The sequence below is a fragment of the Anomaloglossus baeobatrachus genome, chromosome 4, assembly GCF_048569485.1.
Source record: "Anomaloglossus baeobatrachus isolate aAnoBae1 chromosome 4, aAnoBae1.hap1, whole genome shotgun sequence".
NCBI lineage: Eukaryota > Metazoa > Chordata > Amphibia > Anura > Aromobatidae > Anomaloglossus > Anomaloglossus baeobatrachus.
Genome location: NC_134356.1, coordinates 506,616,987 through 506,637,028, shown reverse-complemented (window position 1 = coordinate 506,637,028; position 20,042 = coordinate 506,616,987). Strand labels below are relative to the sequence as shown.

The following is a 20,042-nucleotide window of genomic DNA, read 5'->3' as shown; positions in this document are numbered from 1 at the left end:
TTTTTTGTTAAGTATTTCGTTCCACGTGTGTTAATTCATAGTTTTGATGCCTTCAATGTGAATCTACAATTTTCAGAGTCATGAAAAAAAAGAAAACTCTTTGAATGAGGTGTGTCTAAACTTTTGGTCTGTACTGTACATGTTGTCCTACTCCAAGCTGTATAGGCTTGAGAGCCAACTACCAATTAAGTAAATCAGGTGATGTGCATCTCTGTAATGAGGAGGGGTGTGGTGTAATGACATCAACACCCTACATAAGGTGTGCTTAATTATTAGGCAACTTCCTTTCCTTTGGCAAAATGGGTCAAAAGAGAAATTTGACGGGCTCTGAAAAGTCCAAAATTGTGAGATGTCTTGCAGAGGGATGCAGCAGTCTTGAAATTGCTAAACTTTTGAAGCGTGATCACCGAACATTCAAGCGTTTCATGGCAAATAGCTAACAGGGTCGCAAGAAGCGTGTTGGGCAAAAAAGGCACAAAATAACTTTGAGGAACATAAATCGTGAAGCTGCCAAGATGCCATTTGTCACCAGTTTGGCCATATTTCAGAGCTGCAAAGTTACTGGAGTATCAAAAAGCACAAGGTGTGCCATACTCAGGGACATGGCCAAGGTAAGGAAGGCTGAAAAACGACCACCTTTGAACAAGAAACATAAGATAAAACATCAAGACTGGGCCAAGAAATATCTTAAGACAGATTTTTCAAAGGTTTTATGGACTGGTGAAATGAGAGTGACTCTTGATGGGCCAGATGGATGGGCTAGAGCTCCACTCCGACTCAGATGCCAGCAAGATGGATGTGGGGTACTGGTATGGTGGGCTGGTATCATCAAATATGAACTTGTGGGACCTTTATGGGTTGAGGATGGAGTGAAACTCAACTCCCAGACCTACTGCCAGTTTCTGGAAGACAACTTCAAGCAGTGGTACAGGAAGAAGTCAGTATCGTTCAAGAAAAACATGATTTTCATGCAGGACAATGCTCCATCACATGCATCCAACTACTCCACAGTGTGGCTGGCCAGTAAAGGTCTAAAAGAAGAAAAAATAATGACATGGCCACCTGGTTCACCTGAACTGAACCCCATAGAGAACCTGTGGTCCCTCATAAAATGTGAGATCTACAGGGAGGGAAAACAGTACACCTCTCGGAACAGTGTCTGGGAGGCTGTGGTGGCTGCTGCACGCAATGTTGATTGTAAACAGATCAAGCAACTGACAGAATCTATGGATGGTAGGCTGTTAAGTGTCATCATAAAAAAAGGTGGCTATGTTGGTCACTAATTTTTGGGGGTTTTGTTTTTGCATGTCAGAAATGTTTATTTCTAAATTTTGTGCAGTTATATTGGTTTAGCTGGTGAAAATAAACAAGTGAGATGGGAATATATTTGGTTTTTATTAAGTTGCCTAATAATTCTGCACAGTAATAGTTACCTGCACAAAGAGATATCCTCCTAAGATAGCCAAATTTAAAAAAAACCCACTCCAACTTCCAAAAATATTAAGCTTTGATATTTGAGTCTTTTGGGTTGATTGAGAACATAGTTGTTGATCAATAATAAAAAAAAAAAATCCTCTAAAATACAACTTGCCTAATAATTTTGCACACGGTGTATGTCATTGGTTAAAGCAATGCCCGGAATTGAATTACATCTAATGATGTGTTTGATATGAAAAAAAGGCCTGTTCCTGGATAGCAGATGACTAGTATTAGTATTTTCTATCTACAATGGCTTTGGTCATCAGGGAACGACAGGACTATAACAATAACTTCCTTTATACAAGCAAAATAAGAGCATCAAAATAGGAGAGAGAGATCCAATAAAAGATGGTGGAAGCACTGGAAACGGACACCCAAAAGTGCTAGTAAATTGGTAAGAACCGCACACCTGTGATAGTTGAAGGCACTTTCACATCATGTAAATGGTAAAATCAAAGATGAGGTAAGTCAGAGATATTGTATATTCACAAGGTATCTTCCTTCCACAGACTGCACAATAAAGAGGAACACATCGTCAAGTATAGCCATTTAAAAGAATGGTTTTATATATAAAAAAAAAATAAACCAGTAGCAAGAATAATAAATTCAGTGAAACGCAAGTAAAATACATGAGCTGGATATATCACACACTTAAAGTACAAAAATAAATAGTGAAAAAAATATAATATTTTAATATTTGAAAGCCATGGGCACCTTTGCTTGCTAAATGTGAAATTAAGCAGCATGGTCTTCGTTAAAAATGTTCTGCCATTCTGTCGCAGTAGAGTTTGTGTAACTCCAGTACATAGCTAGCTGTACTGCTGCTGGAGACAAATCTAACAGCGCACTACTCTTATTAATCATTCCTCCTACCTGCAGGGAAGAGGGGACTGTACACAGGGCATCAGCGTTAGATGGATGAAAGCACACAAGCCTTCAGAGATCACAAAGTCTGTGCAGTATCAGAGTATAAACATGGATATTGGTGTAGAGAAGGGAGTACCCGCAGCAGAGACTGCAGGGAGAGGGAATGGGAACAATCACACACCACACTGCATCCGCGCATCAACTCTGTCTTGATGAGAGAGCGTGATTGAGACAGATGCTCATGATTCATGAACAGGTGCGCCTCGGTTTGCTATGCCTAAAATCTTACTCCAAAAAAACTGACCCGCACATCGAACACGTGTGAGTAGGTGCTAGCTGAAAAAACAGTCAATATAAGACTGCACACTAAAAAGCCAATAACCTAGATAGTGGCATTTAAGTTAGTTACCCAGATTATTGAGATTACCTTGCCGTTGGTGTTCGGGCTTACATGCATTGGCCAATACATATACTAAAAATCTCATTTTTTCATATAGCAGTAATGCAGTACCAGAGTTCCCTTATACATTGTCGACTTTTTAGTGTGCAGCTGTATGCATCCTATATAGAAATCTTACTCCAGTCAGAAAACGGTGTGAGATTTTTGGCATATGGAACGCCAAAGCTGGCCATGAATTAGACAACCTGTCCTGTCCAGTCCCCACTTCAGCACAGCTGAGAGAACCTGGTCAAAAGTGTGTGTATATGTGTATGTATGTATGTATGTATGTATGTATGTATGTATGTATGTATGTATGTATGTATGTATATATATATATATATATATATATATATATATATATATATATATATTTGCCTCATTCTGTCTGTCTGTCTTGCTCCAAAATTGTGTCCTTACGGTGACACAAAGCTGATTGGCCGCTGGGCTCGCCATGGCCCCGCCCCCCGCACGGATTGTCCGCTCACCTCGCCTCCGCCCCCCCACGGATTGGTCGCTCGCCTCGGCCTGGCCCCGCCCTCCGCATGGATTGGCCACTCGCCCTGGCCCTCCGCACGCATCGCCAGACATAACCTTGCGCTGCTGGGATCGTGACGGAGCCGGTGTACGCTGGTAACCATTATACACATCGGGTAACTAAGGTCCCTTAATTACCCGATGTGTATCATAGTTACCAGTGTACACCGGCTCATGGTACACATGTGCAGGGAGCCGGCATTATACTCCTCTCCCCCCAGGACTACTCTTCCTATTATACTCCTCTCTGAGTATAATAGGAGAACTATTATAGCATGGGGTATGTAGCACGATGGGGAGTGCGCAGCATGGAGGATGGAGCACGATGGGGAGTGCGCAGCATGGGGGATGGAGCACGATAGGGAGTGCGCAGCATGGGGGATGGAGCACGATGGGAGGTGCACACCTCCCCCCAAAACACACACACAACACACCACACACACACTGGGAACCACAAACACCGCCATACACAGACACCCACACACACAGACAACGCCGCACACACACAACACCCAACACACAAACACCGCGGCATACATAAATATACGCACATACCGCACAACTCACACATTGCACAAAACATACCTCCCCCCAAAACATACCACACCCACCCAAACCGTGCAACACACACACAACGCTACAGACACACAGCGCTCCACAAACAACGCAACACACATACAACACCGCTCTCACCCCCCGCCACACCCAGACAACACCCAGAACATGTACAGCGCCCTACACAAACACTTGGTAACTACACACAACATCTATCTATCTATCTATCTATCTATATATATATATATATATATATATATATAAAACAAAAATCATACATGAACTACACAATACGTAAATTCTAGAATACCCGATGCGTAGAATCGGGCCACCTTCTAGTGTATATATATATATATATATATATATATATATATATATATATTATATATACACACACACACACACACACACACACACACACACACACACACACACACACACATACTTATTACTTATATACATACATACACACACACTTATTTTTGAAATCATAAAAAAATTCCAGTTCAAAGGTGCCCATAGCCCTCTAAAGAGGTAGCTTCAGTAACAATACCATGATTGCAAAGTACCAGCTCAATAGAGCCTGATGTGTAATAGACATGAAAGTAAAGCAGAACAGTGCTAAAGAGAACTCAAAATCAAAACTAGACATTACCTCGATCTCTGCGGAGTCCATGCGGTTTTCAATTATCTCAATACACTGCCTTTTAGCAGGGGGCTCGTCACTAATTACAGTTTCTTCGGCAATGTCAGTTGCTGGTACCGTTAATACTAGAACAATGAATACAAGAAAACTCAATAATGGACATTTTTGGACTAGTTTGAAGAATGAAGCTGTTCGTGTACAGGAACACGTTTTTTACTACAGTTAAAATATAAAAAAGGCAATAGCATATACATCAAATAAATTAAATATTTCATGTTCTTTCTTTCATCCTGAACAATATATAGAGTACACTCCTCTATATGTAAATTTCAACACCAAGAAGAAAAAGTTGTGAAATTATGGAAATCACAGAAAGGATAGATATGTTACTCATATGGAAATGATGGAAAATGTTAAAAACATCTTGGTTTATTCAGTATAGAGTATGAGTACCATGCGCAGAAATACCCATACTTAAACGCCTTGGCATGTTCTGAAATGTTCTGCCACACTGAATGCACTTGTGCACACAAATCATCCAGAGCCGCAACAATTGTCAACCAATGATGACCCAGATGTGCTCAATGGGAGACAAGTCCTTCAGTGTTGAGTGCACATAAGCTTCTGTGTGACATCCGATCAACAAACTAGTAGCCTAATTTAAATTTTCAATTATCCACCAACAAAATGAAAATCTGATTGCTTTCAAACAAACCCTTAAGGGTACGTGCCCACAATAGGACCTGCTGCATCCTGACCTGCGGGGCCATGAGTCTCCTCCACAGGAGAGCGCAGCTGCCCGTGCCCACTATGAGGGTTCAGGCCGCTGCGGTCTCTCACAGTTTTCTCTTTGCGGAGGACACTTGTGACTCCGCAGCAAACAATTGACATGCTGCAACTCAGAAAGCCGCACCGCAGGTCAGTGTTTGCTGCGGGAAAAACAAGCACAACAGGCACGGGATTTCTAGAAATCCGTCCACTGTGCTTGTACTGTACATCACAGCGTTTTGGACGCAGCTGAAGTATGCTGTGTCCAAAATGCTGTGAACACTGATCGTGGGCACGTACCCTTAAAGTTTCACAAATGAGGGCTAAAGGCTGCAGTCAACTCATGACTGCAGACTTCTGAAGGGTCATGGAGTGCCATCACGATTCCCTGGTATTACCAGTGCGAGCTTGCTGCCACGTGACCACATGTATACAATCTGCATTAATGTAGTCCAGTGCCAACTAGATTCATAGGAATATGATGAGTCAGCAGGTTATTGCATGTATGAAAATCACAAGCCATGTGACCATGTGCATGCACCGGCAGGACCTGAATATCGGGACCGGGGGTGCACCGCACAATGTCACAATTCACAAGTCTGCAATCACAGAGTGTCTGCAGACTTTGCTTTCCCACCTGGAGAACACCTTTAAGTGGAGGATAATAAAGAAGTATATTCTAAAGTGCCTGCAGGCAAATGGCAGCGCTTAACCCTGAAAAAAAAAAAAAAAAAAAAAAAAAAAAACCTGCTATATTCTTGCAGCTTGGTTCTATTGGCAAAGACACCCCTTTACTTAGCCAGGTTTTAATAAATTATATAAGGGATTTTATACAAAAAATCCACAAAGAACCAGCGCTAGATGGGTTTTTTTATATATAATTTTATTAAAGAAAATATTGCTATCCTTGTTCCAAGGCAGGGTATTTACTAGTACACAATACACTAAAAAATTTTCTTAGAACCACATATACCAGAAAAAACACAATATAAATAAGTCAGAATTGAAAATACAAATAAAAATAAAGATAGAAATAAAAATATTAATAATAATAAAAATATGAAAGATAAATCAAAAACCACACAAAGGGTTTTGGTATAAACCCGTTTCCTCAGAGGTGATCCGATATTCACAATAATTAATTTCTAACTCAGCTATCGTAATGCCCCGGCCGGTGGCATATACTTGATTTAGTAAAATATTGTGACTGATAGCATATAGGTGTACCACACCACCTCTGACTAATTTGCAAGCCTATTTTGCACACATCAAGCTTTGCACAAAATGTTGTAGAAATCAGAAACCCTCAATCCCCAATGTGATGTCAGTGGGATTTGCCAGCAGATTTTGATCTGTAGTAATATAGACCTGATTCCTCCGTTAGATAAACTGAAGTTGTTGTCAATGCAGGATTAACTTGTTAAATTTTCCAAGCACCTACTTGGAAGCATGTGGTCGTGAACAATACAGGTTGTGGAGGAGATGTCAGGTTACCACAAACCCCTTAGTTAGAGTCTCTAGACCACTTTACGGTGCCACAACTAAGCGGTCCCGTATTGTCCCAGTTCCCCAGCAGCTAGGTACAGTCGCTGGAAGCACCGATTATTTGCTGCAAATATAATGTGTGATCAGCAGTTTTACTCAACCTCTCCAGCGGGCAGTCCGATCAGTGTCCAGTGTGAGCTGAATGTGTCCACACACCGAGGGAGTTTACTTGGCAAGCTGTCACTACACAGGTAAAGCAGACAGTGCAAGATTCCAATCCAGTCCACTTCCAATGTGAACAATGAGTAGCCGTAGAGGGCACCACTGGAGGATGGTTGCAAGCAAGAATAACAGCGGTAACTTCTCAACCTTTTCAGCAGACAGTCCGGACCGTGTCCTTTAGAGGCTGACTAGTGCTGCACAAGGGAGAGGTTGTTTGACAGAGTATCACCACACAGGTGGAGTAGGCAAAGCAGGCATCCTTGAGGAAGGGGGCCGGTGCACGCCCCCGAAATGCGCGTCGGATTAAGACTCTGCTTTGCCTACTCCACCTGTGTGGTGATACTCTGTCAAACAACCTCTCCCTTGTGCAGCACTAGTCAGCCTCTAACCATCCTCCAGTGGTGCCCTCTACGGCTACTCATTGTTCACATTGGAAGTGGACTGGATTGGAATCTTGCACTGTCTGCTTTACCTGTGTAGTGACAGCTTGCCAAGTAAACTCCCTCGGTGTGTGGACACATTCAGCTCACACTGGACACAGATCGGACTGCCCGCTGGAGAGGTTGAGTAAAACTGCTGATCACACATTATATTTGCAGCAAATAATCGGTGCTTCCAGCGACTGTACCTAGCTGCTGGGGAACTGGGACAATACGGGACCGCTTAGTTGTGGCACCGTAAAGTGGTCTAGAGACTCTAACTAAGGGGTTTGTGGTAACCTGACATCTCCTCCACAACCTGTATTGTTCACGACCACATGCTTCCAAGTAGGTGCTTGGAAAATTTAACAAGTTAATCCTGCATTGACAACAACTTCAGTTTATCTAACGGAGGAATCAGGTCTATATTACTACAGATCAAAATCTGCTGGCAAATCCCACTGACATCACATTGGGGATTGAGGGTTTCTGATTTCTACAACATTTTGTGCAAAGCTTGATGTGTGCAAAATAGGCTTGCAAATTAGTCAGAGGTGGTGTGGTACACCTATATGCTATCAGTCACAATATTTTACTAAATCAAGTATATGCCACCGGCCGGGGCATTACGATAGCTGAGTTAGAAATTAATTATTGTGAATATCGGATCACCTCTGAGGAAACGGGTTTATACCAAAACCCTTTGTGTGGTTTTTGATTTATCTTTCATATTTTTATTATTATTAATATTTTTATTTCTATCTTTATTTTTATTTGTATTTTCAATTCTGACTTATTTATATTGTGTTTTTTCTGGTATATGTGGTTCTAAGAAAATTTTTTAGTGTATTGTGTACTAGTAAATACCCTGCCTTGGAACAAGGATAGCAATATTTTCTTTAATAAAATTATATATAAAAAAACCCATCTAGCGCTGGTTCTTTGTGGATTTTTTGTATAAAATCCCTTGGATAATAAAGAAGACACAATATTATCTCCATCAATTATTCCATATCCAAAAATTCTTTGTTTAAAAAAAAAAAAAAAAGAAAGAAAGATGTACATAATGACATTAGAAATTCTAGCATCATTTGCAATTTATTTTACTTGCTTACCTTGTTGGCCATCCGGCATTGTGACAATAATTGGCTGACCGATGCCACTTGTTGGGATAGCAGACTGAAGATTACCAAGATGGATGCCATCTGTCACTATAGTGATGACTTGCTGCCCACCAGAACTAACAACTTGTTGAATTGCACCATCAACAGACTCTGCAGTTACCACTTCTTCTGTAGCCACCACTAGAAAACAGAATGGGAAAGCCATGCAAATTCACACAGAAATGCCTATTGTTTTGTAACAGTGATTATAAGCAGGGTTATAAAGTGGAATATAAAATGTTGCTTTGTATCAAACAACTTTTTGCATTACTTTTTGAAACCAAACTGAGATAACATTAGGGAGTGTTTAACTATTTACAAATCACCCATAGGCTATAAATGTCCGGGTAGTCTGAGGTCTCCTTTGCAGTGACTTTCTAAAACGTCGCTACATAGTACAGCTGCAGGAATCTGGCTGTCAGACACAGACTCACTCCCTATAGAAAAGACAGCGACAGTTTAATATCGTCTCCGCCTTCTCAATCGCTGTCTCTATAGCACTAAACAAGTGATAAGTATGCAGTAATAGAAAGCGCTATCGATGCTTCCCTCTAATAATGTAACGGTCATGTAATTACTAGGCCTAGTCAGCTCTGCTACGCAGCCAAGAGACTGTATTTCCACTGAAAAAGGAGCAAATATTCTAGCCACAGTTTGGGCTCATGCGCACGTAACTGCTGAATATTCTGCAGCGATTTGACAGCACATGTGAGTGTCAAATCACTGCAGAAACACTGCATAATGGATGCAGTTTTTTTGTAGAAAAAAGCCGATTTGATGCGCTATGGCTGCTGCCCCCACCATAGACAGAATGGGAGCTGCATCCACAGCGCACAAAATAATTGACATGCTGCATTTTATGAACGCACGGATTAGGGTCAAAACTTTAGCACCCAAATCGCTGCATTCATAAAAGCAACATGCGCACATCTCATGCACATTCATAGATTGTGCGGGGAACGCAGGACACATGCATTTATGCTGCAGTGCAATACGCAGCGTAAATGTATGCTATTACGCAACGTGCGCACGAGCCCTTACAGGGCAAATCAGGCAAAAAAAAAAAAAAAAAAAAGGTATTTGAATATTGAAAAGCCCTTTAAAAAGGTCTTTTGTGATCTTATAGGGGCATAGTATGTGAAATAAATGAAATATAAAATAAAAATTTTTTAAAAAAGCTAAATAGTAATAAGAAAAAAATGGTAAGCCAAATGGCTTATTACTAGCCCCACCGATGTCAAAAAAATGTATCAAAAAATTCTTGTTATATAAATGGGAACCAATGTGGAAAAAATGTGCAGAGACACTAATTTATTTTATTTTCCCACCAATTATTTAAATGACAAATCACTTGCACTTTATTGGGGTTTTTTTTATATTCTTTGGATATTGTTGATTCATCCATCTATTTTTGGATAGGTTATTTTAGGGATACACCTGTTAAACTATATATATATATATATATATATATATATATATATATATATTCCTTATGGTGCATCACTGGATCCATTTCGATTTATTATTTTAGGGGTTATTCTATCCTTTAAATGTCAGTGTTGAGGACAATCTTGTTTTTAATTGGTTTTAAATCTAGTGTATATTTTATGGTCTCAATAGAATTTGCTATGCTTATAGATTGGTGTTCTTATAATTTCTGCTCTGCTTATGGATATAGTCCCTCATTTATTGTGGCTGTACATCCTCGCTTTTGGGATGTTATTTGAATGAGATTACTGTTTCTTTTACTATTATACACTGTGTGCTGTAGCATTTAGGAAGCAAATAATGATTAAAGTAAACTGAATTTCTTCTGCGATTTATCAACATTCAAGGGCTGCCCAGTCATAGGTAAAGCCATAGTCATAGTAAACTGTTAGGGCCACAAGTGTAATTCATAAAGAAAAGAAAATGTCAGTGCCATTGCAAAGTTTTCTTGGTACAACATATGAATGTGGTGAGATGATACAGATCATGTAGATAAAAAGGTAGTGTAGAAGCTTCAATACATTTTGCCAAATAGCTATTCTTAAGGGTAACTGCAGCCAATTGTCAATTTGTCCTGCAATTATCTGCCACAAAGGCAAGCTACGCAAACATAACCAATGCAGGCTTTGATTTCTGCTATTTGCTCTGTACCAAGTCTTGCTTTTACGTCATAACAGAGTCCAAGATCTAAGATATTGCTGCTATGATCCAAGCTTTCATCTCTACAATTAGTCAATTGTATTCAAAAGAGTCATCCCAATAATGGCACGGAATAACCAAATTATGTGACATTAGTTACAAATTGTATATAGCATTATTTAAAGCAGAAATAGATTTTAGAAACAAATAAAAATTATTTTGGTTTTCATTCAATAATACAAATATACTTGTGCCCCCCCCCTTCTTTAGTCACATAATTTTACTTTTTGTCAGTAAAAACAAATGTGCATATTGTCAGAGGGTGACGACAACCACTGATTTTATTTATGTGCTCCGCAATGGCCAGGAGATTGACCAGTGCTCCAAAGCTTAGGTAATAGTTATCACAAAATAATAGGTTTTCACATATCCATTAATAAGACGTATAGTAGAGGGGCTTCAAGGACACTAAACTTTAGGAAGACAAATTACCATTGATGATCTTTGTGCCATAAATTGGGACAATGTCCTCAAAAGCACAAAGCAAATGGGAGATTTTTATGAGCATCCTGAAAAGGACGTGTGCACAATATATAGTCATTGCTGAAAGTGATGGCACCCTTGAAATAGTTCCAGAAAATGAAGTGTTTCTCCCAGAAAATTATTGCAATTACATGTTTTATTAAACACCTTTTTTTCCTTTGTGTGCATAGGAACAACACATTGGACATAATTTCACACAAAACTCCAAAAATGGCCCAGACTGAATTGCTGGCACCGTCAACTTAATATTTGGTTGCACACCTTTGGAATAAATACCTGCAATCAATCCCTTCCTATAACAATCAGTAAGCGTCTTACACCTCTCAACTGGAAATTTATACCACTTTTCTTTCACAAACTGCTCCCTTTCTCATATTTGAAGGCGACTTTTCCCAAAGATCTCTGCACAGGTGATCAATGGGATTTAGATCCAGACTCATTGCTGCCACTTCAGCTCTCCAGCACTTTGTTTCCATCCATTTCTGGGGATTTTTGAAGTATGTTAGGGGTCATTGTCTTGCTGGAAAACCCATGACCTACAACACAAACCCAGCTATCTGACACTGGGCACTACATTGCAACCCAAAATCCATTGGTAATCTTCAGATTTTTTGATACCTTGCACACAGTCAAGTCATTCAGTGCCAGAGGAAGCAAAAGAACCCCAAAACACCTTTGAACCTCCACAATATTTGACTGTAGGTACTGTACACTTTTCTTTTCTATAGGCTTTGTTCCATTTTTAGTAAACAGTAGTTGATGTGCTTTACCAAAAATCTCTAACTTGGTCTCATCTGTCCAGAAGACACTTTCCCAGGAGGATTTTTGTTACTTGTGTACATTTTGGCAAACTGAAGTTTAGTTTTGTAAGTCTCTGTGTCAGCAGTGTGGTCCTCCAGAGTCTCCGCCCATAACGTTTCATTCCATTCAAATGTCGACAAATAGTTTGCACTAACACTGATGCACCCTGAGCCTGTTAGACCACTTGAATTTCTTTGGGACTTGATTGGAGCAGCTGCTTATCCACCAGCCGGACTATTCTGCACTGCAACCTTTCATCAATTGCCATAGGTTGTAATCCTTTTGATCATGGAGATGGACTTGTAACCTTGAGATTATTGATATTTTCAACGATTTTGGATCTCAAGTTTTCACACAGTTCGCTTCTCCTCTGTCTGTTCTCAATGCTTCTCTAGACACAATGCAAAGAGTGAGTCAACTTCTCCCTTTTTTTCTGGTTTCAGGTGTGATTTTCAAATTGCCCACACCTGTTAGTTACCACAGGCAAGTTTGAACGAGCATCACATGTTTGAAACAAAGTTGTTCACCCACAACTTTGTAAAAAGTGCTAACAATTTTGTTCAACCACTTTTGGGGGTTTTGTGTGAAATTATGTCCAATTTTACAATTTTTTTTTGTTCCAATATACACAAATTAAACATGTGTATAACTAAACATGTAATTCCAATAATTTTCTTGGAGAAATACTTAATTTTCGGCCATGACTTTATATCCTATGGGAATAAACAAGCCAGAATTAGGAGGAAACCACTATGGCGAAAAAGAGCTACAGGGGGCGCAATAATTGAGAAAGAAGGGAATTTTGTTTACTTACCGTAAATTCCTTTTCTTCTAGCTCCAATTGGGAGACCCAGACAATTGGGTGTATAGCTATGCCTCCGGAGGCCACACAAAGTATTACACTAAAAGTGTAAAGCCCCTCCCCTTCAGCCTATACACCCCCCGTGCTGCCACGGGCTCATCAGTTTTGGTGCAAAAGCCCGAAGGAGGAAAAAATTATAAACTGGTTTAAAGTAAATTCAATCCGAAGGAATATCGGAGAACTGAAACCATTTAACATGAACAACATGTGTATACAAAAACAGGGGCGGGTGCTGGGTCTCCCAATTGGAGCTAGAAGAAAAGGAATTTACGGTAAGTAAACAAAATTCCCTTCTTCTTTGTCGCTCCTTATTGGGAGACCCAGACAATTGGGACGTCCAAAAGCAGTCCCTGGGTGGGTAAATAATACCTCATAATAGAGCCGTAACGGCTCCGTCCTACAGGTGGGCAACTGCCGCCTGAAGGACTCGCCTACCTAGGCTGGCATCTGCCGAAGCATAGGTATGCACCTGATAGTGTTTCGTGAAAGTGTGCAGGCTCGACCAGGTAGCTGCCTGACACACCTGCTGAGCCGTAGCCTAGTGTCGCAAGGCCCAGGACGCTCCCACGGCCCTGGTAGAATGGGCCTTCAGTCCTGAGGGAACCGGAAGCCCTGAGGAACGGTAAGCTTCGAGAATTGGTTCCTTGATCCACCGAGCCAGGGTTGACTTGGAAGCTTGTGTCTCTTTACGCTGGCCAGCGACAAGGACAAAGAGTGCATCTGAGCGGCGCAGGGGCGCCTTACGAGAAATGTAGAGTCTGATTGCTCTCACCAGATCTAACAAGTGCAAATCCTTTTCACATTGGTGAACTGGATGAGGACAAAACGAGGGTAAGGAGATGTCCTGATTGAGATGAAAGGACAGAAAAGTGGGCAAGACAAATGGCCAGGGAGAAAACCCCTGAGCAGAGCACCACGACAGGAATATTTTCCACGTCCTGTGGTAGATCTTGGCGGACGTTGGTTTCCTAGCCTGTCTCATAGTGGCAATGACCTCTTGAGATAATCCTGAAGACGCTAGGATCCAGGACTCAATGGCCACACAGTCAGGTTGAGGGCCGCACAATTCAGATGGAAAAACGGCCCTTGAGACAGCAAATCTGGTCGGTCTGGCAGTGCCCACGGTTGGCCGACCGTGAGATGCCACAGATCCGGGTACCACGACCTCCTCGGCCAGTCTGGAGCGACGAGGATGACGCGGCGGCAGTCGGCCCTTATCTTGCGTAACACTCTGGGCAACAGTGCCAGAGGAGGAAACACATAAGGAAGCCGAAACTGCGACCAATCCTGAACTAAGGCGTCTGCCGCCAGAGCTCTGTGATCTTGAGATCGAGCCATGAATGTTGGGACCTTGTTGTTGTGCCGTGACGCCATTAGGTCGACGTCCGGCATCCCCCAGCGGCAACAGATCTCCTGAAACACGTCCGGGTGAAGAGACCAATCCCCTGCGTCCATGCCCTGGCGACTGAGAAAGTCTGCTTCCCAGTTTTCTACGCCCGGGATGTGAACTGCGGATATGGTGGATGCTGTGGCTTCCACCCACAGCAGAATCCGCCGGACTTCCTGGAAGGCTTGTCCCACCTTGGTGGTTGATGTAAGCCACCGCTGTGGAGTTGAACAACTGAATTCGGATCTGCTTGCCTTCCAGCCACTGCTGGAACGCTTTTAGGGCAAGATACACTGCCCTGATCTCCAGAACATTGATCTGAAGTGAGGACTCTTGCTGAGTCCACGTACCCTGAGCCCTGTGGTGGAGAAAAACTGCTCCCCACCCTGACAGACTCGCGTCCGTCGTCACCACCGCCCAGGATGGGGGTAGGAAGGATTTCCCCTTTGATAATGAGGTGGGAAGAAGCCACCACCGAAGGGAAGCTTTGCCTGAGAGAGGGAGACGTTCCTGTCTAGGGACGTCGGCATCCTGTCCCACTTGCGTAGGATGTCCCATTGAAGCGGACGCAGGTGAAACTGCGCGAAAGGGACTGCTTCCATTGCTGCCACCATCTTCCCCAGGAAGTGCATGAGGCGCCTCAAGGGGTGTGACCGACCTTGAAGGAGAGATTGCACCCCTGTCTGTAGTGAACGCTGTTTGTCCAGCGGAAGCTTCACTATCGCTGGAAGAGTATGAAACTCCATGCCAAGATATGTCAGCGATTGGACCGGTGTCAGATTTGACTTTGGAAAATTGATGATCCACCCGAAACTCCGGAGAATCTCCAGAGTAACGTTGAGGCTGTGTTGGCATGCCTCTTGAGAGGGTGCCTTGACCAGCAGATCGTCTAAGTAAGGTATCACTGAGTGACCCTGAGAGTGGAGGACCGCAACTACTGTAGCCATGACCTTGGTGAAAACCCTTGGGGCTGTCGCCAGGCCGAACGGCAGTGCCGCGAACTGAAGGTGTTCGTCTCTTATGGCGAAGCGCAAGAAGCGCTGATGCTCTGGAGCAATTGGTACGTGGAGATAAGCATCCTTGATATCGATCGATGATAGGAAATCTCCTTGGGACATTGAGGCGATGACGGAGCGGAGGGATTCCATCCGAAACCGCCTGGTCCTTACGTGTTTGTTGAGCAGTTTTAGGTCCAAAACAGGACGGAAGGACCCGTCCTTCTTTGGAACCACAAACAGGTTGGAGTAGAAACCGTGACCCTGTTGCTGAAGAGGAACCGGGACCACCACTCCTTCTGCCTTCAGAATGCCCACCGCCTGCAGAAGAGCCTCGGCTCGCTCGGGAGGCGGAGATGTTCTGAAGAATCGAGTCGGAGGACGAGAGCTGAACTCTATCCTGTAACCGTGAGACAAAATGTCTCTCACCCAACGGTCTTTTACTTGTGGCAGCCAGGTGTCGCAAAAGCGGGAGAGCCTGCCACCGACCGAGGATGCGGTGTGAGGAGGCCGTAAGTCATGAGGAAGCCGCCTTAGTAGCGGCACCTCCGGCGGTCTTTTTAGGGCGTGATTTAGACCGCCATGCGTCGGAGTTCCTCTGATCCTTCTGCGGCCTTTTGGACGAGGAGAATTGGGACCTGCCCGCACCCCGAAAGGACCGAAACCTCGACTGTCCCCTCCTCTGTTGGGGTGTTTTTGGTTTGGCCTGGGGTAAGGAGGTTTCCTTTCCCTTGGATTGTTTGATGATTTCATCCAATCTCTCACCAAACAAACGGTCGCCAGAAAATGGCAATCCAGTTAAGCACTTTTTGGAAGCCGAATCTGCCTTCCATTCCCGCAGCCACAAGGCCCTGCGTATTGCCACCGAATTGTCGGCTGCAACCGCCGTACGGCTCGCAGAGTCCAGGACAGCATTAATAGCATAGGACGCAAATGCCGACGTTTGAGAGGTTATGGACGCCACCTGCGGCGCAGACGTACGTGTGAGTGCGTCAATTTGCGCCTGACCAGCTGAAATAGCTTGGAGTGCCCATACGGCTGCGAATGCTGGAGCAAAAGACGCGCCGATAGCTTCATAGATGGATTTCAACCAGAGCTCCATCTGTCTGTCAGTGGCATCCTTGAGTGAAGCTCCATCTTCCACTGCAACTATGGATCTAGCCGCAAGTCTGGAGATTGGAGGATCCACCTTGGGACACTGAGTCCAGCCCTTGACCACGTCAGGGGGGAAAGGGTAACGTGTATCCTTAAGGCGCTTGGAAAAACGCTTATCTGGACAAGCTCGGTGTTTCTGGACTGCCTCTCTGAAGTCAGAGTGGTCCAGAAACATACTCTTTGTACGCTTGGGAAACCTGAAACGGAATTTCTCCTGCTGAGAGGCTGACTCCTCCACTGGAGGAGCTGAGGGAGAAATATCCAACATTTCATTGATGGACGCAATAAGATCATTCACTATGGCGTCCCCATCAGGAGTATCAAGGTTGAGAGCGGCTTCAGGATCAGAATCCTGATCAGCTACCTCCGCTTCATCATACAGAGAGTCCTCTCGCTGAGACCCTGAACATTGTGATGATGTCGAGGGGATATCATAGCGAGCTCGCTTAATCGGTCTGGGGCTGCGGTCCGTGTCAGAGACCTCACCCTGGGATCCATGAGACACCCCGGGAGGACATTGCTGTTCCAACTGAGGGGGACCAGGGGGCAATGATTCCACAGTGCCCCTGGCTTGAGATGCCGGCCTGGACTGCAAGGCTTCTAATATCTTAGCCATAGTCTCAGAAAGTCTTTCAGTAAAAACTGCAAACTCCGTCCCTGTCACCTGGACAGTGTTAACAGGTGGTTCTCCCTGGGCCGCCCTTAGCAGAGGCTCCGGCTGAGAAAGTGCCACAGGGGCCGAGCATTGCACACAATGAGGGTCAGTGGAACCTGCCGGCAGTATAGCCGTACATGCTGCACAGGCAGCATAGTAAGTCTGTGCTTTGGCACCCTTGCTATTTGTGGACGACATGCTGTTGTCTCCTCTGAGCAATACAGGAGGGTATATAGACAAAAATCAACAGTGCACCATACAGTGTAAAGTATAGTCTATAATCATATAATCTATAAGTACACTTCTGCACTAGTGGGGCCAGCACCACAGGTGCTGCTTACCGCCTGCGCAAAGCGGTTGTGTGGGCACCAGAAATCCTGCCTGGGTCTCCCTGAGCTTGTCTCTCCTCTCCAGCGTTAGCAGAGCTGAGAGGAATGGCTGCCGGCGTCCTGAGGAGAGGAGGGAGCCGTGGGCGTGACCCAGAAAAGTGCGGGAACTGGTGCCCCACTGTGCAGTGAGGGGGGTGGAGTATGCAAAGCATGCTCCAGCCCTCAGTGCTGCCGTCCTGTACAGCGTCCCGCCCTTCCCCTGATTGGCAGGGCTGGGGGCGGGAAGAAAACGAGACTAGGCCGCAAAAGCCGCGGACTCGAGTTATAAGCGCGGCCGCCGTATAAGCGCGGTCGGCGCGGAAGTCCCCGGCGCACTAACAGTCCCAGCCGCGCCGCAGTGATAACCATGGCAGCGGCGGTCAGCGCGGCAGTCCCCCTACACGAACACACTCAGCGACGCTGAAGTGTGTAATGGCACAAACGCAGTCAGCGCTGCTGTCCCCGGTGCACTAGCACACCCAGCAATGCTGGAGTGTTGCTGTGCGCGGTCCCCACGGGGACACAGAGTACCTCAAAGTAGCAGGGCCATGTCCCTGAACGATACTCGGCTCCTATCCAGCATGGTCCTCAGGAGCTGTGGATGGAGCACGGGCTCCTGTGCCTGGAGACTGAAAGGATCCCACTTCACCCAGAGCCCTAATTGAAGGATGGGGAAGGAAAGCAGCATGTGGGCTCCAGCCTCCGTACCCGCAATGGATACCTCAACCTTAACAACACCGCCGACAAGAGTGGGGTAAGAAGGGAGCATGCTGGGGGCCCTGTTATGGGCCCTCTTTTCTTCCATCCGACATAGTCAGCAGCTGCTGCTGACTAAGCTGTGGAGCTATGCGTGCATGTCTGACCTCCTTCGCACAAAGCATAAAAATTGATGAGCCCGTGGCAGCACGGGGGGTGTATAGGCTGAAGGGGAGGGGCTTTACACTTTTAGTGTAATACTTTGTGTGGCCTCCGGAGGCATAGCTATACACCCAATTGTCTGGGTCTCCCAATAAGGAGCGACAAAGAAAAGAGAGTTTAGAAAATTACAGCAAATTAATACTGATGAATTACTATATAATTATAAAGAAAAAAAATAAAATTGTGTAAGAAAAAAAATAAAGCAGCAAAAATTGAGACAAAAAAATAAATAAAATACAATAATTATAACTATGTATGCAGGAATACAGTAAAACTCCTATGCACACACATCATATCGCACACACACACTCAATCACCACATCTGGCGATACAGATTGCTTCCGGCCAGCAGGGGAAGATGGGATGCAGTGCTATGGAACGCATGAAGGACTCGGCGGTGGAATGCATCAATGCAGGTCCTCTATGTGTTCCACCGCTCTGTGTCCCAGGATTCTCTGCTGGCCAGAAGCAATCGGTATCGCCCGATGTAGTGAGTGTGTGTGCACGATCTGATGTGTAATTGTGTGTGTGATTTGATGTCTATGATCTGATGTGTGTGGGTGTGCGATTCACCGCAGGACCTTTATGCATTTCGCTGCAGGTCCTCCCATTCGGCATCAGGCGAGTAGGATTGGGAGGTCTTCTTTCTTTTGGGTGTGTCTGCTTTCTATAATGAAGTGTCTTGCAGTATTCCTTAACTTTTTTAGCTGCATGGACATTTTATTATTGAACTGTGACTAGGGCTTATTTTTGGGGTAAGGCTTATATTTAAGCCTTCACACAAAAAATGCTGAAAATTCCTGCTAGGACTTATTTTTAGGGAAGGTCTTATTTTTTGGAAAAACATGGTAAGACAAATTACTGCAGGAGTTAAGTAATGTGATAGACCAATATTTCTAATTAAGTCTTCCATAATACGGAGTACTGTTCCACAGGACTAGCGCATAGCAAACATTGTGCCAATAATCACAAAGAAAACAAAATATGAGCCTGGAAATTATAGTAATTAACCTGTACTCTAGATGCAATCCTGCAGTATTTCAATAGAAATAACCTCATCACCCATCATCAACTTGGATTTATGGGAGATCAGTGCTATCAAATAAAACCTGAACTGCTTCTATGAGGTGGTAAGTTCCAGACTGGACCAGGGTAATGCTGTAGAGGTCCTCTATCTGGACTTTACAAAGGCATCAATATATTGCCACTTAAAAGGTTGTTACATAAAATGAGAGGATTGGCACTAGGGGAAAATATGTGTAACTCTGTTAACAATTGGAGCTTGAATAGGAAACAAGTGAACACGCTCAGATTGGGTCATAGTTAATAGTGGTGTACCATTGGGTATTGGGCCCCCTCCTTTTTAACATATTTATTAATGACTTCATAGGAAGAAGATAGAGTCAAATTTCAGTATTTGCTAATAGTAGTAAACTCTAAGTTAATGAATACAGAGAATGATACTTTTAGTATTACAGACGGATTTTTGTAAGCTGGAGGCTTGGGTTAAGAAATGGCAATTGAAGTTCAATGTAGGATGAGGTTATGCACTTGGGAAGAGGTAATACATTGTAGAATTATGTACTATATGGTGAAACACTGGGTAAAATGGTCACTAAAAAGACTTGGGTGTATGGTAAACTCAACTTTA

The 20,042-nt window shown here is 43.8% G+C and overlaps 1 protein-coding gene across 3 annotated transcripts in view; it reads right to left on the bottom strand.

Moving 5' to 3' along the window:
- The window catches only part of GABPB1 (GA binding protein transcription factor subunit beta 1), a 96,301-nt gene that overhangs the window by 15,497 nt on the left and 60,762 nt on the right, over positions 1 to 20,042 (bottom strand). For 2 of the 3 annotated variants that reach the window (XM_075345833.1, XM_075345834.1), the window contains exons 7-8: positions 8,533 to 8,721; positions 4,533 to 4,648 (exon numbers count right to left, since the gene is read on the bottom strand). In XM_075345833.1, the coding sequence (XP_075201948.1) occupies positions 4,533 to 4,648; positions 8,533 to 8,721 (305 nt within the window). Of the gene's footprint in view, positions 1 to 1,888; positions 1,990 to 4,532; positions 4,649 to 8,532; positions 8,722 to 20,042 lie in introns of all 3 variants that reach the window. The other variant, XR_012753058.1, reaches the window with a different exon arrangement.